Genomic DNA, 13,427 nt, shown 5'->3' on the forward strand with positions numbered 1-13,427 from the left:
AAAAAGCACCTCAGAGAGGGACATTTTTGACAGCAGATGGATTTCTATCACGGCAGGGCAGGGCAGGGCAAGGTCCATCCCTGAAAGACAAATGGGCAAGCCTTCCAAGATGGCTGTTAGCCAGGAAGATGATTAACCCATAAAGCACCTTCTCTACCAACCAGCACAGGCTCTACAAGCCCAGGCATCTCCTTTCTGAGCTTGGCATGGGTCTGATGAGACATCCCTGCAGCTCCCAGGGGCTTCAGATGTCTCTGGCCTGCAGCAGCAGCAATGGGGTACAGCCCCCATGTAGGACAGGCAAAACTTTGCCCACATCTGACACCCTTTCTTTCAACCAGGCAGGGCCCAGTTTGCGTCCTGCCACTACACAGGGCACACATTGCTTCTGTGACAGCCTCCAGCCACAGGGGACAGCCAGCACAGCTAGCAAGGGCAGTGGCTTGGTTTGCTCCAGCAATCATCATGCATGCAGAGCTGAAATACACTGCTGTTCCCAAAATGCATGGGACAATGTGGAGCATTGTCAGGATGGAGACCAGCATGGACAGGAGACCAGCAGATGTCAGAGAAGCCACGCAGAGGCAGCTGCCCAAGTCCAAGGGCAAGAATCAGCAGGCTCCAGCAGCCACACTGTTGCACCCACGTGGGAAGAGAGATGGGCAGTTCCAGGAGCGCATCTGCTTCAACACAGCACTGGGAGATCAATGCTTTCCCTACAAAGGTGTACTGGTAGCAGAGCAGGATGAGGGCCTTGTGCTGGGTACAGGAGACTGCAGAAGCGTCAGCTGCAGGCTCTCTGCAGAGCAGAAGCAGAAGGACCTTTTTAGTCCCTTCCCCCAAGCAGCAGACAAGCTACAAGTCCAGCTGTCCACAGCTGGCTTCCTCAGGTTGTATTCACCACAGTCAGGGAGAGGGAACAGAGCCAGTACAAAGTGTCCCCACCCCAGGACCTCTGCCAGGGCCCCCTGGGATGAAGGGCACTGCAGATTGAAGAGCCCCAGCACCCAGCCAACAGTCACACAGGAGAACAGACTTTGAAGGCACAAAAGCTTTGCTCCTCTGCCCTTCAGATGCTCCCAGCTGCACAGTGGGGCTACAGACACCATGTATACCCCACCTGTGCTAAACTACCTGGATGGGAGCTAAAAGGCCCAAAGCACCTTGTGTTTGTGCCTCCAACACATCTCACATGGGGCTGCTAGGAGCCTGCAGAGGCAACACGGTGCTGCCTGCTCCAACAGCCTCATACCTGCTCCAGGCAGCAAGGAACAGCTCCGTGTTCCCACAGCCCAGACAAGACGGCTCTTGCAGGGTGAGCAGGCAGCAGGATTAACCCCACACAGGGAGGACACCACCAGGCTCCTGCAGCAAGACAGGGATTTTGCCAGAGACACTGAGAGGAACCTCTGAGCACAGGGGGCAGCCCAAACCAGCACTTGCTTTCTGCAAGCCTCCCCAGCACGCACAGGGCAGAGGAAGAGCTGCATCCTTGGACGAGAACCATATTTATTTCACTGACACAGAATTGCACTGGTGGTCGATTCTAAACACACCGGGGACGGGCAGCAGCAGGGCCCCACAGGCTGGGCCAGGCTGCTGAGAGCAGGATTCACACAGAGAAATTTGCTTTTTTCCGAGGGGCCAATGGATCTGCGGGACGGGGCTCTACGCAGTCAGGCTCCTGCTCCTGCCGCCAGGCACCTCCCGCCCCAATCACGTATAGAAACATTAAATAAGTATATACAGAACCTCTTGGGGCGGGCTGGAACACACTGGGTTCAACAGGGCTCAGTTGCCCATTTTTACTTTAGATGTCTGGAAAGAAAGAGGAGAGGTTAGGCTGTGGCCCACAAACCCTAGCCCAGCACCCTGGTCCCACCCAAGCACCCCAGGACCGTTCAGAAGCTGCAAACAGCTTATCAGCCCCACTGCTAAGACATGAGCTTCACACAAGGTGCACCCAAGGTGACGCCTTCGGTGACAATTGCTCAGAGGGGCCATCAAAAGGGTTCAGGCTGCTGCAAATAGGCACAGTATGCTGTGGGGAGAGCTGTGCCACCCCATACCTTGTGAGCAGCCTCCCTATCCCAATGCAGAAGATTGTGCTGAAGCCCAGGTGTGCCTCCCTGGAGCCAGAGAGCATGTACCAGACAGGCACCTTATGCTCACAGTAAGCTTGGTGGCCTCACGAGACACGTACCTGCAGGATAGCAACGATGACCCCAAACAGCCCTATGGCACTGCCAAAGATCTCCACAATCAGGATCTTTACGAAGAGGCTGGCATTCTGGGCATCAGCCAGGGCAGCCCCGCTGCCCACGATGCCCACACAGACCCCACAGAAGAGATTGCATAAGCCCACGGTCAGACCAGCCCCAAACATGGAGAAACCTGTGAGAGAGGAACACTGCAAGAGCAAGGGGTAACCCCCTTTCCCTTGCACCCAGGGCATGCTGCAGCAGCTCTGCCTCAAGGTGACAGAAGACCTAGAGCTTCCAAGCCTCAGCACTGTCCTCCTGTTTGGGGAGCAGGACTGTTCCAGGGTGTGCCCCGGCTCCCACAGTGCCAGGCCAGCAACCTGCTGCCACCCAGGGGAGGAGCAGTGCTGCTGCTGGGCAGCACAGCCCAGCAGGGTGCAGAAGTAACTAAATAGCTGCCTTTTGGCAGAAGAGTCACATGTCCTTCAGACACCTGCAGCAGGCCACAGGTCGGTCAGAAGGTGGTGCTCAGGGTGAGACAGTGCTCACAGTGATGGCACCAGGGACCCAGCAGTCCTTACCTGCATGGTAGTTTCTGGCTCCAATCTCTTCTGGGATGACTGCAGTGAAAGGCTGAGAGAAAGCACAGGACCTGGGTTAGTGACAAGTCTGTGGTCTCTGGGAGAGGTACCTGTCCCCAGTATAACATGAGGCAGCCATATTTTGGCCACAGCCCTGACTCCATGTCCCTGGCTGGCTTCATGACATCTGCCTTGCATGTGCTCCCCCAACACTCTTCACAACGGACAAGGATCACCACCACTCCAGGGGCTCCCAAAGCCACAACAGTGTCCAAAGTCCCCACAGGGCCACCACTCACAACCTTTGCCCATGACCAGCTGCCCATCCCCACCATGGCCCCAAGGTTGGCACAGGGCTGGCAGGGCAGCCCCGGTGCTCCCATACCTCAGCCATGTTACTGATGACAATTGCCATGATGATCCCGTAGATGGCCACAGCCTCGCAGAAAATGATACTGTGGGAGAAAGGCAAAGCCTGAGCACAGTGTCCCAGGGGAAAGACCCCACCCCAAGCAGCCCATGGCATTTCATGCCCAGCCAGCCAGCAACCAGACTCCTTCACAGCCATATGGGAAAGCAGAAAGGCAGTCCAGCCTACCCACTACTTTCCTCTCAAACAAGGGGGAGCTGCCAAACACAAACAGGTTGTGCTATGGCACCTGAGTAAGCTGGGAATGCCCTGTGGGAAGCAGACCCAGGGAGCCCTGCCCTCTGCCAGTCCCTTTCTGCTCCTTGGGGAAGGGTTGTGCAAGGAGAACCCTTGTCTGGTTGGGAAGTGTGATCTCAGGGTGTTTGTTTTGAACACACTGGGCTCATTCACTGTGTGATATCACACAGTGACTCTTCAAAGCAGCACTCTGGCTCCTTTAGGGCTCTTTGTTTTGAAAGCAAACAGCATCAGCAGCTCAGCAAGGAACGGTCTGCCAGCAGCACCCAGCAGACATTGGACAGAAGCCTCTGCACTGGCTTGGGACTCGCCCCACTCAGGTGCAGCACGAGCACTAACCCCAGGTCTGTGCTTACCTGACCAGGTTCTTCGTTTTGATCCGAGGGGCTTTGACTCCACCACCAATGATGCTGGAGCCTGTGATGTAAATCCCCCTGTGGGAGACAAGGGTGGTTGGTGGAGTCTGGCACTCACAGAGAAATTCTACAGGGAAACCAGGATCTTCCAAAAAGAATTGGGCATGCAGCTGGGGGACACTGCGGAGCTGACCTAGCCACCCCCAGGGTACAAGAGGTCCCAAGCTCCATCACCTACACCAGCAGAACTGCTGGGGCACAGGAGCCACCACAGGACAGCCTGGGCAGGCGTACAGCTTCCAGAGACTTTTCTGTCTTTCCACTGCTGCTGCTGCCTGCAAGATGGTCTGCCCAGACTCCCCAGGGGCCCACCAGTCCAGCCCCTCTGCTGTGGTGACCCACAGCCCTACATGTGCACATTGTCCTACCCCTGCTCTGCTGTGGGAAAAATGCAGTGCAGACACAGCTACTGAGGTGGGACAGTAGAATGCTAAAGAACCAGTTCCACTCACCAGGCAGCTCCCACCACAGACAGGGAGATGGCCAAGCCAATGCCCAGGTTGGACCACATGAAGGGTGAGGTCTCCGTCAGAAACCTGGAGAGGAAGAAGTGTCCTGAGTTAGCACACAAGCTGAGCCCCCATAGTCATGCTACACAGCTCCAAAACAGACACCCTTCCACCAATTTATACAGTCCAAGATGGGCTGGGCACCCAGACACTGGGACACGAGAGCCTCTACCAGCCAGCAACACAGGAGCCTCACCTGCATGGATCAAGATCTTCCTCCCAAACCCTCACTGTGAAGTGGAGGCCTGGGCTGGGAGATGTGGAGGGCAGGGCAGTGATGGCTGCACCAGGACCCTGTATTGAGCCAGCCACATGAACACATGGGCTGCATTTATCCCACCTCCAGAGGCCGCGCTCACTGTAGCTCCTGTGATGAGCTGTCCATCACTCACTGTTCCCCTGGAGGCACTGCCAGCACCACCCACTTCTCACACAGCCCCGAGGATGCCCATATTTACAGGGAACTCACCAGGCCACATCAAAGCGGAAGCCCAGGTCAAATATTGTGTAGCAGATCCCTGGAAAGCAAAAACAACATGGAAACCTTCAGAGAGGCACCTGGTGCTGCTGCTTCCTCCCTGACCTACAAAGCCCTGGGGCAGAGGCCCAGGAGCACAGCACAGCATGCAGAAGGGTTACTGGGAAGACTGGCATGCAGAGCTGTGAGGCAAGGTATCCCCTCCAAGTCCCCTGTTATCCCAGCACTTCTGCATCAGCATAGGACAGGCAGCCCAGTCCTGTGATACTCCCAGATCCCATCCCTGTCTTGCCCAGAAGATGATTGCAGTGGTTGTCACACCCATTTCCTATTCCCTCGCCCTGCTGAGCTCCCATACACCATGCTGGGCTGCAGGGTCTCCAGGGCAATCCATATCCTGGTGTCCCAGCACGGTCTCCACCCACATCACCCAACGGCTCAGCTCTGCTGGAGAGCCAGGGCATGGGGGACCAGCTGTGAGCTCTTCCCTGTCACAGGAGAGGCAAGAGGAGGCTGTGCTGCTCCCCAGGAGCCCGTCAACACCAGAAGCTCCAGCTGCCCCCAGCACCTCCTTTCCAAGGGTGTGGGTTCAAGACATGACTCCTGTCCTCTGCATTTCCCCCAGGGTTAGTGATTTTCAGATAAATTTGTACACCAACACAGGCAGGAGACACCAAAGCGCACCTCTGAGAAACCCAGAAAAGCCCTTCCTTCCCAGGAAAGCAGGGAGCACTGTACCCTGAGTGCTCTTCTCCCACATGGAACTGCAGCTGGGAGTCACACCTGACATCCCTGTGCAGCCCAGGCACACGCAGAGGTGCGAAACCCACCCACAAACCCTGCCTTGCTCTGAGCTCGTGAGCGGGAAACACGGCTGCAGAACAGGAGAGACACCTGCTCTTTGCTGGAAAGGAGAAGGTAACCTGGCCCTAAGGAACAGATAAGTGCAGGCAGCGTCTGCTCCATACCAGATACAGAGGGTGAAGGGACAGCTCTGCCATATCTGGCTGGAGCCAGTGTCTGTGTGACACTGATCCTTCGTACAGCCGGGAAAAGAGGAAATGGGAGACTCCTGGAATGCCTGAATGCAGCAAAGAGGTCACGGCACGTGCCCCACTGCTCCCTTCAACCCCAGAGCTGCAGCCTGGAGGCAGGGGGTGATTGCAACATGCCCAGCAGAAATGTGAGGGGCAGGACCCAGGTTGGAGGAGCCCTATCCTGCACATAGCCAAGACCTGCAGGACAATTCATCCCACTGGGAGATGTGGATGGCAGGGCAGTGATGGCTGCACCAGGACCCTGTATGGAGCCAGCCACATGAACACATGGGAGGCCTTGGCGCTGCAGTGCAGGGAGAGCCTCGCAGCAGGGATGTCCCTGTCATTCCTGTGTGCTAAGCCCCTCCATGTGCAACTCAGGGCTCAGCACCCCACTCACCAGAGCACACAAGCACTGCCAGACAAGCCAGCCAGCCCCAAAATGGGAGGCGGTACTGGTGGTCCACTCCTTCTCCCTGCAGAATTGGGGTGCCCCCCTCCCCTGCAGCGACACACATGGATGAGGAATGGTGCCACCATGGCCAGGGAGGACAGAGGGAGGGCACAGCCCAGCCCTGGCAACCTTCAGGGATGATTTCTACGGTGACACAGCCTGTGACTTGTGTTTTGGCTTTGCTGCTTGGCTGGCAGAGCAAGAACTGAACCCAGCCAGCCTCAGCTGCCTCCACTCCCAAGAAGCAGTAAAGAAGGGCTACAACCAGCTCAGGGCAGATCCTCAGTGCACCTTTAGTCTCTCTGAGAGCAGGTGTAGCCTTAAATCTGTATGCAAAAGAAACAGGGTGAAAGACACTTTCCTGTGAACTCTGGCTTCCAGCTCTACAGCCAGAAGGACAGAAAGGAGAGGGCAGTAGGACTGGAGGATCAAATCAGGGCTTAGGACAAAGACAGAAAGCACAAGGAGGCACTAATGCAACACTGCAAGAAGCAAGACTGTTTCCTGCTCACGTCTTCCTCAAAAAGGAACTGCAACAGGGCAGGGGAAGTTAAGAGCATCTGGGCTCAGTTTGGGAGATTTTCCGACAGCCTCACGGTCACAGTGTGCATCTACACTGGTGTGAGCCACATGACTCAGAGAGCCCAGTGAGGCAGCCCTGGGCCCACACTGGATTCACCAGACCCTAGAAACATGAGGGAGTGAGACATCCTTTGCTTCTGACTCGTTCTCTCCCCTCACCCGAACAGTGAGGCAGGAGCCAAGGTCTCCCCAGCCTCTGCCCGGCTCGTGATCGCTTTGGTCTGTGCTGAAAGAGGAGATAACCAGCAGTCCCAGCACAAAATCTACCTGCTAGCCCTAAGCCACTAAATCCACCCTCAGTGCTGCTGAGCCCAATGCCATCAACAGCAGGGCTGCCACGAGCTGCAACACGGCCACACACCAACTCCACAATCACCCAGACAAACTCACACGTTCTCTAACGTTGCCACAGCAGGGCCACAGCTGGGCAAAGCAAGGCGCTCTCTCCACCAAGGAGACAGCAACTGCCACGGTCTGAAGAGCCAGGCTCCTGCCTTCACCTCCCCTCATCTGCCAAACCGAGACACAACCCCAGCACCTTTCTGCTCTCGCACACGCAGCGAAGCGAATCAGCTGTCCGAGCCAGTCAGGCTCAGAGCGCTGGACGCTGCACATCCAACAGCGACTGCGAGTGGCGCGGCACTGCCGGGGTCCGAGCCCTCCGAGGGAGCAGCTCAGGCGGTGTCCAGGCTGGGCAGCCCCCCGGCCTCGCTCCCGGCGCCACGGGGAGCAGCTCAGCGACCGGGGGTCTGAAAACCTCTCGACCTCCCCCTTCCTTTTTCACGCCGCACCAACTCCCCCCACCACCCCTCCCTGGCAAGGCCGCGGCCAGCGCGGGCACAGCCACGACCCGCAGCCCCTTCCCGCCGCACGGCCCAGCGCGGCCCCGCGCCCCCCCCGCGGCCCGGTGCTGACCGACGCCCAGCAGGGTGGTCCAGAAGGCGAGGCCGAGCCCCGAGTAGAGCAGGGCGAGCCCGGTCATGGCGGCGGCGGCGGCGGCACCGGGCAGAGCTGGCGGACCGGAGCGGGCGGGCCGGGTCACCTGGCGCCGGGGCACGTGACCGGAACCGCAGCGCCGCGCGGAACCGGCGTGACGGCACCGGCACCACCCCGCCCGCTCATTGGCTGCGTGGTCCGGCGGACGCAGCAAAACTACACAGACCATAAGGCACCGCGAGCAGTGCCTCTTCCCACTGGCTCTCTCCCCCGGGGCGGGGTTTCAGAGCGCGGTGCCGCGCTCCCATTGGCCGGCGTAGCGCCGCAGCCCGGAAGCGGGCGCTGGGCGCCGCGTGCCGCCATGGCCGCCGCCTTCAGCAGTGACGGGGAGGCTGCGCTGCGGCGGGAGCTGCGGCCGGTGGCGGCGGCACCGCGGGGCGACCTCGACGGCTTCTACGAGATGGGCCGGGCCGCCGCCTTCGTGCGGGACGGCGGGTTCTGCAAGGTGGGGGTGGAGCGAGACTAGGAGCCGCGCGCCGCCCCTTCCCGGGTGTCTTCTCCCCAGTCCCTCACCCCCTGTACCCCCTTTAGGTCGCCCTCCAGTTCCCCGACGAGCTCCTGGCGGACGCGGCAGCGGTAGCGGCCCGGATGGAGGCGGCGACCGGGGCCGAGATGTTCGTGCTGGGAGACACCACGTACGGCAGGTCGGTGGGAGCCGCGGGGGGTGTCCCGGGGCTCCCCCGCGGGCAGGAGCGGGGCTGAGGGGACGGCGGTGCCAGAGAGGATGGAGAGAGAGCTCCGGGTGCCGCAGAGCCCGTCTGATACCGGCTTGTCCCCGCAGCTGCTGCGTGGACGAAGTGGCCGCGGAGCACGCGGGTGCCGAGGCGGTGCTGCACTACGGCCCGGCCTGTCTCAGCCCCTGCGGAAAGCTGCCGGTGCTGCACATCTTTGGGCAGCAGCCGCTGGACGTCGGGCGCTGCGCAGAGGCGTTCCGGGAGCTCTACCCCGAGCGGCAGAGCCGCGTGGTGGTGCTGAGCGACGTGGTCTATGCCCATGCGATGGGTGAGTGCCCCGGGGCAGGGAGGGGCGCTCTGGCACAGCTCCGAGCTCTGCAGGCAGGCATTCCACAGACACTGGCAGCCTTGATTTCTGTCCTTTCCTTTCCCCTGCTCTGTCCCACCTTCTGCGGCTCAGGACTTGTGGCCGTGTTTAGTTCTCACTCCTCTCTCCCTTCAGGTGAGCTGGAGCAGCAGTTGTGCCCCGAGTATCCCAACATCACCTTTTCCAGGCTGGAGTGTGGGGACCCTCCTGCCCCTGCGCTGCCTGGGGAGGAGCAGAGGTTTGGCCGCCGGTTCCTGGTGGAGGCTCCAGGGGGGCTGCAGGACTACGCCATGTTCTACGTGGGGGCCGAGGGCCTGGCTCTCACCAACTTCATGCTGACCTGGAACCGCTGCCCTTTCAGCTCCTTCGACCCCACCACGGGCTGCGGCCGCCACGAGACCCTCAACGTGAACCGGGCGCTGATGCGCCGCCTGTACCTGGTGGAGCGGGCGCGGGACGCACGTGTGGTGGGGATCCTGGTGGGCACCCTGGGCGTGGTGGGGTACCTGGCCCTGCTGCAGCGTCTCCGGGAGCTGCTGCACCGTGCCGGGAAACGCAGCTACACCCTGGCCGTGGGGAAGCCCAACCCCGCCAAGCTGGCCAACTTCCCGGAGGTGGACATCTTTGTCCTGGTGGCCTGCGCTCAGAACTCCCTCCTGGACTCCAGTGACTTCTACCGGCCTGTTGTGACCCCCTACGAGCTGGAGCTGGCTTGTAACCCAGCCAGAGAGTGGACAGGGAGCTACCTCACAGACTTCCGAGACCTGCTGCCGGGTATTAGCTACAGACCAGCTGCCCAGTGCCCTCCAGAGTGCATCCTGCCCGGCTACCATGCCTGTAGGGTGAGCTCCAGGATAGACATACCACCAGGCTAACATTGCTGTTTTCTGGCAGGTGCCTGTGCGCACATGGAGCTCCCACCGGCCATCCCCGCAGCGGAGGCCATTCCTGACGTCTCGCTGATCACGGGAGAGATGAGAGCTGCCCACCTCTGTGACCCCCCGGCCTCCCAGCTGCCCCCCAGCACCACCCTGGCCTGCAGGGACCAGACTCGGGCCCTCGCGGAGATCAGCCCTGCTGGTTTGTGTTGGTTTCGTGGTGGGGCCGAGCCCTGGTGCAGGGGTAGCGCCGCCTCCCTGCTCCCAGTAACAATTCCCTTTCTCTCTCTTCCCAGCCTCCTTCCTGGAGTCCCGCAGCTGGCGGGGCCTGGAGCAGCAGCTGGGACAGACGCCCGTCTCCAAGGCTGTGCAGGGCCGGCGAGGGATTGCCATTGCCTACGAGGATGAAGGGTGTGAGCAACCCTGATCTGGCAGCACCATCAGCACCGAGCCAGGAACAGGGCCCTGGGCATTGCCTGCCACTGGGTGTTAGACCCACAGGGGCCTGGACCTGCTGCCAGCTACCCCTGTGCTGGATGCAGCCTTGGGTCAGTAGTACTGCAGCAGGAGAGCAGGAGTTGCACGTGTGCTTGGGAATGCCTGTGTCACCCTGAGGCTCATGGCCCAGGGCAACAGCACGGCCAGATATGTGGCCCAGACCTGGCCTCCAAGGAGATCTCTGGTCCAGGGCAGCTTTGGCCCTACATGGAAAGGTCACAGCTTTGCAAGAGCTGACAGTGCTGGGACTTTAGGCCGTTGTGGGCTGCTGCTGCTGACTGAAGCTGAACTGAAGAGGACTTGTGAGTGAACCCTTCTTTAAAATAAAACACGGCCTGAGGAGCACAAATGGGTGATACTAGCTGTCCCAGAGTGATAAAACAGATTATGGTGCCCCCTTGGGGAGCACAGCTCTGTGTACAGGCTAAAACCAGCCTGAGAGAACAGAAAACCAGAACTGGGACCCCCAGCAATGAGAGCACGAGCTAGGCTGGGGCACTAAGGCAAGGGCAGGAGGGCTCCAAGCATGAGCAAGCCCCTCCCCTGCTGTGATGAACAGGGAATAGGGCACACGCATTCTCTGCTGGTGGGAGGATCCTACATTTGGAAGGGGTGTAGTCCCCCCCTCATGTGGGGCAGGACTGTTTCTGCTCCATGGCAGGCAGGAGAGCATGGCAAGCAGGACAGACTGTTTTTTGCCATCCCTCCCGAAAGCCAGGGAGGTGTTGAGGCATCTCAACCTTGATTTAACCCCCTCTACTGGGCTCTTCCCCTGAGTCAAGGGGCACGCAAAGTCTGGGCACTGCAATAATGACAGCCACAACATAGAAATATTCTTAATATAATTAGGTGCAGGGCCTCCCCCCTCCCAACCACACGTACAAACAAGCAGGGGGCACGTCCCCCCTGCCCAGCCAGCCACTGCTGCAGGCACGGGGCAGCCTCCCCGCCGCAGGGCACGGGCTGGGGAAGGGCTGGTACCCCAGGTGTGGGGCAGTCCTGCCCAGGCTTCCTCCTGCAGCCGGCACTCCTGTCCCCTGCGAGGAGGGAGCATGCTGGGGGAAACAAAGATGCTGACACCGAGATGCGGCCACCAAATCTAGCTGAGGAGCGTCCCAAGTGGGTTAATTCTAGGTGGAGGGTTATTCTATGAGCCGTACTGCAGCAGGGCGGGGGGTGGGGGGGCTTCCTTGTGGGGAAGAGCTGGTCCAGGCAAATTGTCCGCGGTCCTGGCCAGGTGCTCAGTAGTCTGCTGTGTACTCCGTACCGTGCAGCCCTCGGCACAACAAGGTGAACTCCTTCACCATCTCCTTCACTCGCCGCTTGTTCACACGCTCTCTGCTAAGACAGAGGGAGGGGGACAAACATGAAGCAGGAAGGATGCACCAGGCCATGCAGGGGGGTCGTTCCTACCATATGTGGGCCACAGCCACTGGGGCAAGTGGCACACGAACCTGAGGATCTGCTGGCTGAAGTTTTCCTTCTGCTCTGGAGTGACACGGGCTGAGGGGAAGCCATCCTGCTGCATGGCCTCCTTGATCCAGACGCTCAGGAGGCTGAAGCAGTGCTTGTTCAAGGCAAAGAGGATTTCTGCGAAGTGATCCATGAGGCTGCGGGAAGCCTGGCCGCCAATGCCCTGCCCCAGAGCAAACAGAACATGCTGAGCCCCCGGTGTCACCCTCCCTGCTCCCACCCAGATGCTGCTGGGCTCTCTGCCCCTGGCTCAGCAGGTGCTGCTCAGGAATAAAGCCCAAAGCTGCCCGGGGAGCCCGTGGTCCCCGTGTCTCTCACCTCCAGCACTGCCTGCAGCAGCACTTTGCCGTTCTCGTGCACGACCTGTCCCACCGGGGCGATCTCTCCACAGCGGGGCAGCAGCTCCGTCTGCAACACAGAGCCCAGGCCTGCTCAGTGCCAGCACAAGCACCACAATGCAGCACCCCTGCCCAAACCTCAGCCCCACTCCTGCCCTCCCAGCTCTCAGAGGGGGCTGCACAATGCCACGATACTCACAAAAAAGCCACAGGATGCTTTGACTGTTGGGGCCTCGGGAAACTTGAGTGAAAGGACACCTGCAGGCAAAAATCACTCAGGTTAGCAGCCAAAAAACTCCCTCACCGTTCCAAATCAGCCCTGTAGTCCCCAGCCCTGGGCTGGTTTGTACCCAGCTCCACAGGACCAGCAGGCTGGCTTCTCCTCAGAGTGATTTGGAGCACATGTCCATGCTCATGGTACTCACCACACTGAAACACTGCTTTGACATCCAGGTTGCTACACAGGAAGAGGTCTGGCTTCCTTTTCAGAGCCTGCAAGGCACACAGACAGGTAGCATGAACCCAGTGCTGTAGAGGCACCCAGGAAGCCTCCGAGGAACCCAGTGCCCCAGCCAGCCTCTGCCTGGACACACACTTACCTGGGCACACCCACAGCAAACAGCAGATTCACACACTACAGCAGGAAACCATCACTTTACCCACCCCTTCCCCCCCAAGAGAATGTCATTCAAACACCCAGGCAGCTTGCCCAGGACCTGAGGAAAGGTGCCACAGTAGTGTCCACACAAACACTCGGACACAGAGGGCTCCTGTCCCACCAGAGCAGACCAGGCAGCCGCTCCCAGGACAAGGGCAGCCATGTGGGGCTCAGCAGAGACCAGCCACCCGCGTGGTTTGCTCCTCTCCTCTTGAAGATGCTGGCATCCCTGGGGGTCACAGCAACTGGTTCAAGCAGTAGCCCCAGACGACAGTGAGATGCCAATGTTCCTTGGCAGTTCCTGAGCAGCAAGTCTGAGATCAGGAAAGCTTTGTTTTTGTTAAAGCCACACAGTGATTCCACCAGCCTCTGTGGGGGTCAGGCACTGCTGCTGGAGACACCTGGAGCTGTGGCACCTTGTGCAGTGACTTGGTGCCTCTGATGCTGGCACTGAGCAGTTACTGGGTGGAAGTGTTTCAGTCTGCACCTTCCACTCCATGGGAAGGGTTTCCAACCTGTCTCAGTGAGCCCTGCTATATCAGGCAGCCACATGCATGCCCTGACCACCATACCCTCTGCTGCAAGAAAACGCTGGGGATGGCATCCATGCCTCCTGCCCT

General features: G+C 59.6%; 3 protein-coding genes across 4 annotated transcripts in view; 1 reads left to right on the top strand and 2 right to left on the bottom strand.

The window, feature by feature from the left end:
* Nucleotides 1-1,489: 1,489 nt before the first annotated feature.
* On the bottom strand, nucleotides 1,490-7,999 carry ATP6V0B (ATPase H+ transporting V0 subunit b). The gene is made up of 8 exons (XM_017824697.1): nucleotides 7,841-7,999; nucleotides 4,844-4,892; nucleotides 4,318-4,401; nucleotides 3,806-3,883; nucleotides 3,168-3,237; nucleotides 2,783-2,834; nucleotides 2,204-2,394; nucleotides 1,490-1,818 (listed from the first exon to the last, which is right to left on the bottom strand). The coding sequence occupies exons 1-8, from the start codon at nucleotides 7,905-7,907 to the stop codon at nucleotides 1,792-1,794; spliced, it is 618 nt and encodes a 205-aa protein (XP_017680186.1). The 5' UTR covers nucleotides 7,908-7,999; the 3' UTR covers nucleotides 1,490-1,791.
* A 223-nt stretch (nucleotides 8,000-8,222) lies between these two features.
* Nucleotides 8,223-10,687, top strand: DPH2 (DPH2 homolog). The gene is made up of 6 exons (XM_017824693.1): nucleotides 8,223-8,366; nucleotides 8,453-8,565; nucleotides 8,703-8,923; nucleotides 9,098-9,736; nucleotides 9,857-10,042; nucleotides 10,137-10,687. Exons 1-6 carry the CDS (start codon nucleotides 8,223-8,225, stop codon nucleotides 10,265-10,267), a joined length of 1,434 nt encoding a protein of 477 aa, XP_017680182.1. The 3' UTR covers nucleotides 10,268-10,687.
* A 459-nt stretch (nucleotides 10,688-11,146) lies between these two features.
* IPO13 (importin 13) overlaps nucleotides 11,147-13,427 on the bottom strand; it is a 31,556-nt gene continuing 29,275 nt past the window's right edge. The window contains exons 16-20 of one of the 2 annotated variants that reach the window (XM_017824692.1): nucleotides 12,575-12,641; nucleotides 12,349-12,407; nucleotides 12,130-12,219; nucleotides 11,793-11,974; nucleotides 11,147-11,676 (exon numbers count right to left, since the gene is read on the bottom strand). In XM_017824692.1, coding sequence (XP_017680181.1) covers nucleotides 11,580-11,676; nucleotides 11,793-11,974; nucleotides 12,130-12,219; nucleotides 12,349-12,407; nucleotides 12,575-12,641 — 495 coding nt within the window. In that variant the 3' untranslated portion in view covers nucleotides 11,147-11,579. Of the gene's footprint in view, nucleotides 11,680-11,792; nucleotides 11,975-12,129; nucleotides 12,220-12,348; nucleotides 12,408-12,574; nucleotides 12,642-13,427 lie in introns of both variants that reach the window. The other variant, XM_017824691.1, reaches the window with a different exon arrangement.

This window comes from Lepidothrix coronata, unplaced genomic scaffold (genome assembly GCF_001604755.1).
Source record: "Lepidothrix coronata isolate B3197 unplaced genomic scaffold, Lepidothrix_coronata-1.0 Scaffold112, whole genome shotgun sequence".
Classification (NCBI taxonomy): domain Eukaryota; kingdom Metazoa; phylum Chordata; class Aves; order Passeriformes; family Pipridae; genus Lepidothrix; species Lepidothrix coronata.

What these genes read in the sequence shown, in the direction of transcription:
- ATP6V0B (XM_017824697.1), bottom strand. Translation starts at nt 7,907, where the DNA reads ATGACCGGGCTCGCCCTGCTCTACTCGGGGCTCGGCCTCGCCTTCTGG. An exon ending in TCTGTGGTGGGAGCTGCCTG is followed by an intron (nt 3,884 to 4,317) that starts GTGAGTGGAACT and finishes TGTCTCCCACAG; the next exon opens with GGGGATTTACATCACAGGCT. An exon ending in TCATCGTTGCTATCCTGCAG is followed by an intron (nt 1,819 to 2,203) that starts GTACGTGTCTCG and finishes CTTTCTTTCCAG; the next exon opens with ACATCTAAAGTAAAAATGGG.
- DPH2 (XM_017824693.1), top strand. Translation starts at nt 8,223, where the DNA reads ATGGCCGCCGCCTTCAGCAGTGACGGGGAGGCTGCGCTGCGGCGGGAG. An exon ending in GGGACGGCGGGTTCTGCAAG is followed by an intron (nt 8,367 to 8,452) that starts GTGGGGGTGGAG and finishes TACCCCCTTTAG; the next exon opens with GTCGCCCTCCAGTTCCCCGA. An exon ending in CGCGGAGATCAGCCCTGCTG is followed by an intron (nt 10,043 to 10,136) that starts GTTTGTGTTGGT and finishes CTCTCTTCCCAG; the next exon opens with CCTCCTTCCTGGAGTCCCGC.